Source organism: Vanessa atalanta, chromosome 18 (assembly GCF_905147765.1).
Source record: "Vanessa atalanta chromosome 18, ilVanAtal1.2, whole genome shotgun sequence".
NCBI lineage: Eukaryota > Metazoa > Arthropoda > Insecta > Lepidoptera > Nymphalidae > Vanessa > Vanessa atalanta.
Genome location: NC_061888.1, coordinates 8,349,873 through 8,360,757, shown reverse-complemented (window position 1 = coordinate 8,360,757; position 10,885 = coordinate 8,349,873). Strand labels below are relative to the sequence as shown.

The window sequence follows — 10,885 nt, the reverse complement described above, 5'->3', positions numbered from 1 at the left end:
TAAGGTGAGTCGACCTTCATGCTAAGATTTTTCACGCTAGAAACAATGCTAAGAAGTAGACAACCATAGGTAGTACTAGATAGGTATGAAAAATGATATTAGAATATTCTAGAAGAACAGAAGAAGCTGATGTTTTGGAAAAGGGAACGATTGCAGTTAATAAGTTGATTCTCAATCAAGTCAAGACAGCGAGACATTATAGTAAGAGACGTTAATGGTTCTTGAGCGTGGTGTATGACGCTATTCCAGTTATTTTACCAGAAGAGCGGTATCGTCGGCATACGCAATTTCTACAGAATAATTAAGTTTACATAGGTCATTTATATACAACTGGAAGAGTATAAGCTCTAGTATGCTGCCTCGTGGAACACCATAGCGAACAGATAACAAGTCACTGGTGTAGGAGTTAACACACTGATGACGATTCAAAAGATAGCTTTGGAATATTTTTTGGTCCATACCCCGAATAACGTGGTGTTCCAACTCATTTATTAAGTTCGGGATTGATAATGTCGAATGCCGTGAAATATCAAGGAAAATTCCAAAACATTTGTTCCCATTATCGAGATTATCTACTGCACCACTAGTAAAGGTCACGATTGCATCTTCTGTTGAGACATCCGATCTAAATCCATATTGGTTTTTGGCAATAAATTTATATTGATTTAAAAATTTGCCTAGCGAATTATTGAGTATTCTCTCCAGGACAAATTCTTGGCTACTTTCACAAACACTTTTGAAGTGCACGGGAGGTTCCCCGTACACTCCTTAACATTAAAGACAATCCACTTGCTGGGTAGTATTTATAACTTTTTTGAGAATATGCCAGATAGCGATTCTATAATTTTTCGCCTTTTTAAACTCATTTTTTTGGTTTTCACGTTTTCTATGCATGTTATCACTTTTACGCATGCACCAAAGTAAAACTGAAGTGATCCAGGGCTTTACAATAATTTTTTGATATGTATGTATGTATACGCGGCCGTCACTATGATTTTTTTTTAATGTATTAAAAAAAAATATCAAGCAGTATTAACAACAACAGACATTACATTTGGTATCGTCACATCCCAGAATCACAGCAGCAATCAGGTAGTACTTACATCCTATTTGGTAATCACGCCAGATAAAGTATGGACTTTATCTGGCGTGATAGCAAATAGGATTAGCAAAAAGTATATAAAGGATTGATTTTAGCCCACATTACAAACAGTGCAGTGTCAAGCTTAATCATGAAAGGGTTACTGTTATTTCTTGGCCTCGCCGTCGTATGCGGTAAAATTTTAATCGAATATTTTGTTGTATTAATATTTTATCCGTACTTAAATAATAATGAATATATTTCTTGTTCCAGCATCAGCGCATAATGTTGGCTTCAGGGGTGAGTTATTTTATTTTTAATAGATTTATACAAGGAAGGTATTAAATCTTCTTCCAGATGCTATTTAAAAATGTATATAAACATTTTTAATGATTTTTATTTTATGAGATATTCCATAGTCATATCGATTTTTTTTTTCATATGATGATAAGACTAAGTACAGACCTGTTCATATAATGTTTGTGTTTATTATATGACGAAGTTGGTTCATTTGAAATCATATTAGTAGAGTTTTTTTCAGCTAGACTCAAAATTAACAGCGTGCTTTCCTAATTTTTGCAGTAAAGTTCAACGTTGGTTTCAACTTTGGCGGTGACTTCTTCTTCGATGTGCCCCGTACTATGGCTGCGGCCGTCATCCAGCGCTGGACCCTGACGCAGCGCTCTACCAGTGTTCGGGCACCCCTTGTCCTGTACTGCCACTCCGACCTCATTTTCTGCGCATACTATGATGACAACGGCTTTGCAGCAGGAGTACAAGTAGCTGTTAGTAAAATTATTTTAATATTAAAATATCGATGATAGTGCCGAGATTTCCCAGTGGTTGAAACAATGGATCTTAAAAGACCACTGAGTTTGCATGTGCTTTATTTGTGTTAGTAATTCATTTTGTGCTCGGCGAATTGGAAAACAACGTGCCCGATATGGTAGAATGCAATTACGTGAGATGGGTCTATACTAAGCCGTGCTGAAGTAGCGTTATGGAAAAATCTTTGAAACCTGCACGGGAGGAATTTACTCAGTAGGTCATTTTCGGGCAGTTAGGTACTTTACCAATAACTTAATTTTTATTTTTACTTTTTGTTCACATATTATGATAATTTAGTATTTTCTGTATTACAACTAACGGAATTATCTTTATTATTAATCACAATAAATTTACTTTGATAAAGACAACGTAGTGAAATAAAGGAGCTTTTGAAAAGAAAAGAGTCCATACTGAAAACGGCATACGATAAGAATACATTGTATTGCAAACGAAAGTTTATATATGTTTCTCTGCAAGAAAACGCATGAAATAAACTAGCTAACTACTTCTATTTATTTCTTCGGAATGGGAACGTAAAAAATGTGATAAAAAAGTATAAGTTTTGATAAATAAGTGCTAAGCCACATAACTGATACGTCCACATTAACATTTTTCTTTAAGCTATGAATTCTCTCTCTGATATAGATATGTGCCGATAAAACGGACATGATTGATGATAAATTAATAAATATATATACATATATATATATATATATATATATATAATCTAAGTACTAATACTATTAATTTTTGTTTAATATTTTTAGTTACCTCAAGATAAATTCACCGATGCATTGTATGACTGGACAACCCAAGGTTTCGTAGAATGGGTACCTGCATTACCTTCTGGAGAAATTAGGAAGTTCTGGGCTATTTCACAATATTTCGTATCAGAAGGTTAGTGTGCGAAATAATATCATTGCGATATGGTGTTAAGTTATTTGAATATAAAAACTAGCGTTACGTTTCTTATAAAGCCATTTTGATAATGAAAAGGTTAAGTAATAAATTTTCTGTGATAAAATAACAAGAAATTAACTACTGACTCCTGCAATTACAGAGTACCTTCAACTGAACGCAGAGGATCGTCGTGCATTGTACGATTCCTCCAAGTTATTGCAACAAGATGCCATCTGGTTGACCGGCTTCTACGGAAATGTGGATAAAGTATCTAGTAAGACCAGTGACATCGCGAACAGCGTCTACACCAAACAGGCCTGCATTCCTTGGATGGGTATGAAATAAATCTTGCATATTCATTTCATAGAGTTAGACTTCGACCCCAATTAATTAGGTGAATGGACATAGAATCAATCAATCCGTCGATGTTGCTAAGTGACGCGTGGACCGAGGCTCCTGCTCTTAGCGTCATAGTACTTTTAAAACGAGAACCAAATTTATTTTTCCTATAAATAACGTAATTTAACATAAAAATTTAAACAAAAGTAAAACGGATTCTGTGGCCATGCGTGTTTTTTATCAGTTCCACACAAAATGATTTCTGAATACATGGATGTATATAATTTCAAATGGAATTTTTTTTTTCAATTCGATTAAAAACTTTTACAAAATCATCTAAAAATTACCAAAATATTCAATAAAATAGATAATCAATTAATTTTCCCATTCAGAGAAAGTATTACTGTTGTCAGAATTTTAACATCATTAGTATCAAATGCTGTTATGTTTTTTATTATTAATCAGCCATATTCTTTTAAAATCACTAACACAAAATGACTATATTCGTTATATGTTGTAGGTCGTCACTACTACTACAATATGACTGAAAACACCCCCTGCGCGGCTGATACTATGTACCCTTGGTTCCCACTTGTGCACGACGGCAATTTAATTGGTACTGGCTTCGTCGTCTTCGGAAAATTGCCTATCGAAGAAAATGCACGTGACTGGTTTGAAAGACCACCTAAGCTAGCTGTCCAGGTAACATGATTAATCTGTTAGCAAATTTGGAATTTAAATTTAATTATTTCAAGAATCTTAGGAAATGGAAGACTTAATATTTACAATAAGTTTTATCGTTGTATCTGTAATAAATTTAAAGACACAATAATTCGCTAAAAATAATTTAAAGGTATTTTTAGTAGGTAGTAAAAAGTATAACTTCAAGATATGTATTCCTAGGGGATAAAGGTGTTTTTTGTTTTTATTAGAAATTCATATCTACATACATAACGTCAATCGTTAGGGGCATTTATTAAAAGTCCATTAACATAATATAAATAACAATTTTTCAGGTTATTGTTCCGGATGGACCTAAATGTCTTTACGATTTGACTGAACAAGTTGGACTACTTACCATGCACATTTACTACATCGATCAACCCTGGACTTTGGGCTGCCTGTTCCAGTAATTTCTAATACTGGGATGTGATAATGGGACACAATCGAATTTCCCTAATTTTATTTATTTATTTATGTCTAAACTTTTTTAGTTTAGCGCAAAATGTACAAAATGTATGTTATAAGACTTGCATAGTATTTTCGTACTAGCAATTTTAAATATAAAACAATTTAAAACTACTCTGTGTTTAATTACCTAAGAATTAATCAAGTTACCACGTAGCTGATGATTTTTGACAACCATTTTCTGTGAAACAAAGTATAAAAAGATGAATAAATAATAATAACACAATAGTATAAAATACTAACGTATTTAGTCGCTACTGGGTCCAGCGAACCCATATTTACCTTACACGTCCATAGCACTCACGCGCGTCGCTAACTGACGACTGCGATTGCCATTCGCCGTGGTACACTATCATTGAAAGGTATTAAGAACGGCAACGTCGCAAACGTTGAGACTTAAAAATTATTAAAAAGAAATGGAAGACGATCCGTTAGACCCATAAGCGAGTCCTTAAGTGTTAATTACTTTACTTCAACAAATTTAGCACATTGTTATATTTTCTTCATTATTGCAGTATTCTTCTACGATTGGACAAAAGCTAATAACCCTTATAAATTATATGACCCTAATAAATTACCTAACCTAACTCCACCCCTTTTTTATATTATCCAGTTAGGCATTTCTTCTCTCCACCTAATGAGTGGTAGTGGAGTCCAAATGCGAAGACTGCCAGTACATTCCGGAAGTAGTTAAAATCAATAAGATTATCAGAGGACCATTTGGCAATGTGTTCTAACGTCCTATCGAGTTCATCAACAAGATTTCTCCGCCTCTTCTCAATTTCCGTTCGTAATGCTTATTTCATACTTATTTCAGTTGGTTGTTTAAGATCTGTTCCATCACCTTACAAAGTACTAAGGTGATTGCTATTGGCCGTTATTTTGCCGAGTTAGACTAATTCCCGTTTTTGAGAACAGCTTACAGACCTTACCTACAATTTCGCTATCCTTTGAACTTCTATTAGTATTTGGAAAAAAACCTATGTGTTGCAAAGTATATTTTAATAGCTGTAGTAAAAGAATATTAAAAAAAAAATAAGTATCGCGGGATACTTGTTACAAAAGTATTTATATGACGCCTATTTTCAGATACATATCATTCACTTAAATTCATTAATAAAAAAGGCACGACATCGTCCCCAGGTCCATAGTCTATTTAATACTGTATGATTGGAATATTCTGAATATGACAATTGGGAAATAGTGAACTAATTTTGGCATCGGATTGTTGCACAACAATTAATTAACAGATGAGGACAATTAATTATGACTTGATGGAAATGTTTATTTCCTTACCCCAGTGGGTAATGGGGATTAGGGTGTGGATGACAGTTTGTCATAGTATTAGTAGTAAGTTAACAAGAGGATGAGTTACTTGGGGGAGTGATCATCTCTATTGCTAGCCAAATATTGGATCTATGGATATAGGAAAAATGACACATTACTTATTGGGTACTCTCGCGAAAATTCTGGACAATTTTAATCTGTAACAGTATCCTTACCCTAGAAATATAGGTCTTCCGGATGTCTTCGGTACCTAACTCAACTGCCTTGTACAAGATCGAAAACATCTAATGGGTAGTTACTGTGTTTTATTTAATGTTACCGACGATCGACGACAATTACTTAGGAACATAAATGTTTTTGGAACTTTAAAGGGCAGATTTATCTTCTTTAATAGCTACCAATTTCAGGAATAAATATACTTATGTTATTAACCATTCCAGTTTGTACAATTCGGAATTTACTAATAAATCAAAAAGTTTGTTTAAACGTTTTATTTTAATAATATCTTATTATAAATGAACATTGTCAACTTTCTCCCATTGGAGTTCTAATAGAACGTTTTTTAATCTTCTGTTGTCTACGCTTAAGATGCCTCTGGATGCGACCTGTGCCTTTCTTCTTTAATTCTTCATACTGCTTAACAAGTGACTCGACGCGTAACTCAGCTATAAGAAAAAAATATATGTTACAAAGAATTCAAAAAATGTGTTAAGCAAATTGAACGCTTTATGTGTAACAAATAGGTATGAGTTCTGTACATATGGTATTTTTGTTAAACTGCCTGTGATTTAGCAGCTAACATATGTGGTAGGAAATCCATACCAGTCCCAGATAAAGCCAAAATTAAAATAATAATTTTTTCTGATTTTTTAGCCTGCCTTTTTCACCGCTTGTATCAGTTTTCCATCCCAACAAGGCACGGGAAAATAAGAGGACAGTAAAAACTTGGAGCGTTAGCAACATATGCTTGCATTATGATCTCAGTGAAATATATTTTTGTTTGAATTAAATTTTAATACTCAATAGCAGCCCATGTACTGAGTCCAATCTAAACCATACCAGATGTCATAGAAACAGGGTCATACACACACACTTACAGAATGTTTATGTATGTGAAGACAAAGATTAACTTACATTTATTTTTGAAGTGTGGTTGCTTTCCACTTCTGAAATCTGTCTCAACTTCATCCTTGTGTTTTTCTAATATATCCCTCTCTTTCTTCTTCTTTTTGGTGTCTTTATGTTGATCATTCAAACGCTGCAATAGCCTCCTCAGACTCTGTTCTTTTTCAGGATCTGTTGTTTTCCTCAATTCTGCTCTTATAGCTTTAATATCATTTATGCGAATGTTAGAGAGAAAACCATAGTTTTCAGAAAATTCCTTCTTATCAAAAGTGCCACATAAAGGATCGAATCTGCAAAAAATAGGAATAGCTATGGTGGGATCAATCAGTGGTGGCACAAGACCAAAATTTTATATGAGTAAGATAAATTTTAGGAGTTACTCTACCATTTAATTGTCTGGTTTTATAAGGAGACAATTTCAAAAAAGATTTAATGTAAATTTCATTTATCGAAACACACACCATTCTGCTCAATCAAAATCATAATAAAAATTAACTTTAATCAAGCAGGCTATTACAAGCACTTTTGAATAATTATTTTACAGAACTAATGTTCACGAGAAATGTTGTTCACGGTCTCGTGAACAAGACATTCATAGATTTTATTGAAATATTGAGCTCCACCAAATAAAAATAAAATACATGGTAAATATCCTGTTTAAAATACTTGCAGTAATAAAAATAACCATGTTAATCTTAATACTAAGTGAAGCTACCACCGGTGCGGAATGTAGATTCTACCAAGATGAACCGGCCAGAAATTTTACTATCAAAGTGGTTTTATTTTTATAACAAAAAAAATTAATAAGTATTATTAAACATATATCTTCTTGAAGTATCTTTAAGTATGATATCTATATCTATGTTTATTTGTACTTTGCAAGATATTTATTGAAACATAATTTTTCTTAGATCAACACATCATAAATCAGTAATTTTACCCTAAATCTTGAACCGCAAGTAAATCTTGAGTAAGAGTAATCTATTAAAATTAAGACAAAATTGGGCAGGATGCCCTTCAAATTCATAGCATACAATATATAATTAACAACACATACAATATAAGATTAACATTAAAAACCTTTTTAATAAATATTAACCTTGGGTCACGAATTTCATTTTTCTTAACAGTAACAGCCTCTCGTAACATTCGCACAGGCCTCTTTGAGCTCATCTCTCTCGGCCTGTTTTTATTTTCTCGCTTAAAAACTTTCGGCGCATTTGGTACTTTTTTATTTTCTCCAAATATAGCTTGCTTATATACTTTTGACCCAACTTTCTCTTTAAGTTTCTGTAGAGCTTCAAATGATAGTGTAGATAATTCCTTTTTTATAGCTAACTGAAATATGTAAGATATTATATTAACGTCATGAATTTTGTACGCAATTACAAACATGCATTCATCGAAATTAAATTATTACTTACACGCTCATCGTCTTGTTCCTCGTCAGAATTATTAACAAATCCATCACTGTCTTCCATTATTTTTAATTCCAAGCTACAAATCTCAGTATATATGAATGATATTTAAAAAATACTGATTACGATATTAATTTATTTACTTCAATATAACCTAATACCTATTACAAGTAAATGACCCTCACTTGATTTTAAATTTTATTTCCTAAATGACATTTGGTAATTCGACTGTCAATGTCAGAGTCTTTCGTTAAGTCTTTATGGAAGGCAAAAATAGTGTATAATATAATTTTGATCATTCATCGTATTTTTATCTATTAAAGTATAAATCTGTCTAATATCGATTATATTATAATTATATTATTTAAAAGGCCTTTTACTCAACTATAATTCTAAAATCTGATTAAATTTTGCATAAGAGTTGCATCCATTTCTTGAATGCCGTTTTTAAAAAATAATACAGTAAGTAATTTTAAAAACTTACAACAATTTAAGATCTCAATCAAATGTCATCAAGACGTATTCAAAACCGGCTTACAATATGTCTCTAAGTAAATTAATTTTTCGTCGACTCAATATTCTTCAAAAATAAAGGAGATGGAATTGGAGGATGCCATTACTGTGACAAAAGTAAATACTCATATTGGTCCGCTTTACATATTGATTGGATGGCAATCAAAATCCTTTGAAATTTTCATTTACCAGGATGATTATGTTTGGAAAGGGAAATTTTCTGCACATCGATTGGCCGGATTCAGCAAAAATTTGCAATTGCCTGAAAATGAATATATTGCTAGTATAAAAAGGTGTTTATCGGAATATAGGGAAGATTACCTGTATGAATTAAAAAGTGGTTTCTTTTATTGGAAAAGAATACAAAACGAATCTATAATAATCGAAGGCTTCCTACCTGTAGAATTGGAAAATTCTCCAAATATTACACGTTTAGATTTGATTGATATTTCACTAGCCTTAAATAGACACTTATGTAACAAAGTTAGTAACTACAAATCTAAATTTGAGAATATTCAAAAAGAATATCAAAAATGCTTAAACGATACAGAAGAATTTTTAAGTTTAAAAGTAGACATGGAAAAAACGCTTAGCAAGAAATTTTTAAATTTGCTCAATTTAAAGAAAAACGAAGTTGTGATGTTGCTTAAATCATCGTATAAAATGCAATGATGTTTACTTTTTAATAAACGTTAGGCCTATTTAAAATTCATCTTTAAATAAAATTGTATAAGCAATATTTAAACGTCTAAAAATACCTAAAAAATAACAAAATGTAAATAATTTACATAATAAACATTAATTAAAAATAAACGTCTTATTTTACTATTTTCGCAGCTTTATCGAATAGTGATAAATAAATAGCTTAGTCTTTGCATATACCTACTTAAACGAAAAATAAATTGCTGTCAATGTGTCAAACTTCAAAGAATATAAACTTCCTACAAAGTAAACAAAATATTTTTATAATTAATCGATTATGTAAACCATTTATTAAATTTATATGCAAAACATAATAATTGAATAGGTGTAAATTGTAATGCACCAGTGAATGTAAAAATATTTTAATGTTCTAAAATGAAATGTGCGCTTGACATATAAGTTATTTAATTATTATTTTTTTCAATTAAAATGGATTGCAGGGTAGTTCCAGAAACATTTATTACAAAGTTCGAAATAAATAAACATTTGTTATATGCAAAAATATGTTGGGCAAAAAATGAAAGTGTGTTGTTTAGTGTCCAGTTATTTAGCGATGATCACAGTTGGTCTGGTAGTTTTTCTTTTGAACTGGCCAAGTCATTTGAAGAACGTCTACATGAAAATGCAATTGAATATGCAAACAATGTGAAGGACGCTTTAAAAAAAAACAGTGACATGTATAAGTATGAATTCACACATTCTGAATCCAATGCTTGTGAGGCAAAATTTTGTTGGAAAAGATTATTTGCCGACTCCAGTGCAGTTTTGGTTCATGGTTTCGTAACTCTTCAACAAGATAAATCTACTGAAACCAAAGACAGCATCATAGATTACTTACTAAATGAAAATAAAACGCTTCAAATTACAATAGAAGGTTTAAAAAAAAATAATGAGCAGCTGAATAATGAAGTAGATAATTGCAAGAGCGAATTTGAAAAGCTTATTGATATTAAGGAATCCTTAGAATCTAATTTATATGGTAAATTTATCCAGCTTTTAAACTCTAAGAAACGGCGAATTAAGTTACTGGAGAACCACATTGCTAAAATTGAAGGTTCCAACATTTGAATGCTGGAGATTTTAATTGTGATAACAATTATCAATGAAATACTTTATGTATCTGATTTTGTATACTACAAGTAGTTCCTATGAAAAATTATTTAGTACTGAATAATTATTTAGTTAAGTATCTTGACAATATTGACACTGGGGTATAAACAATTGAAGAGACATTTTATTGATATGATTACTATCTAAATAGTTTATTTTTTTTTTGACTAAAATGTTTATAATTTTTTAACTTTATTAACTAATGTATTTATCTAGAATAAGTTTTAATACAAGAATAAGTTTGGGAAAATAAAAGCTCGAACTGTGGTACTAATAATACAGTAAACTATTAATAAAAAAAATAACAACCAAACAGAATTATTTTGTTTCATTTATTTATTTCCTTATCCTTCTTGTCCTTTTAATTCAGTGAATTTGAAATGAAACATTTATT

The 10,885-nt window shown here is 31.4% G+C and overlaps 4 protein-coding genes across 4 annotated transcripts; 3 read left to right on the top strand and 1 right to left on the bottom strand.

The window, feature by feature from the left end:
- The first annotated feature begins 1,211 nt into the window (after window positions 1-1,211).
- On the top strand, window positions 1,212-4,404 carry LOC125070970. Its single transcript, XM_047681002.1, has 7 exons — window positions 1,212-1,275; window positions 1,355-1,381; window positions 1,664-1,866; window positions 2,677-2,806; window positions 2,970-3,143; window positions 3,669-3,850; window positions 4,165-4,404. Exons 1-7 carry the CDS (start codon window positions 1,233-1,235, stop codon window positions 4,279-4,281), a joined length of 876 nt encoding a protein of 291 aa, XP_047536958.1. The 5' UTR covers window positions 1,212-1,232; the 3' UTR covers window positions 4,282-4,404.
- Window positions 4,405-6,099: 1,695 nt separating this feature from the next.
- Window positions 6,100-8,385, bottom strand: LOC125070919 (ribosomal RNA processing protein 36 homolog). The gene is made up of 4 exons (XM_047680937.1): window positions 8,173-8,385; window positions 7,848-8,086; window positions 6,758-7,038; window positions 6,100-6,288 (listed from the first exon to the last, which is right to left on the bottom strand). The coding sequence occupies exons 1-4, from the start codon at window positions 8,227-8,229 to the stop codon at window positions 6,149-6,151; spliced, it is 717 nt and encodes a 238-aa protein (XP_047536893.1). The 5' UTR covers window positions 8,230-8,385; the 3' UTR covers window positions 6,100-6,148.
- A 290-nt stretch (window positions 8,386-8,675) lies between these two features.
- LOC125071129 (DNA repair protein XRCC4-like) lies at window positions 8,676-9,351 on the top strand. Its single transcript, XM_047681220.1, has one exon. The coding sequence runs from the start codon at window positions 8,764-8,766 to the stop codon at window positions 9,349-9,351; it is 588 nt and encodes a 195-aa protein (XP_047537176.1). The 5' UTR covers window positions 8,676-8,763.
- Window positions 9,352-9,602: 251 nt separating this feature from the next.
- On the top strand, window positions 9,603-10,736 carry LOC125070938 (DNA repair protein XRCC4-like). The gene has a single exon (XM_047680963.1). The coding sequence runs from the start codon at window positions 9,811-9,813 to the stop codon at window positions 10,447-10,449; it is 639 nt and encodes a 212-aa protein (XP_047536919.1). The 5' UTR covers window positions 9,603-9,810; the 3' UTR covers window positions 10,450-10,736.
- Window positions 10,737-10,885: the final 149 nt, after the last annotated feature.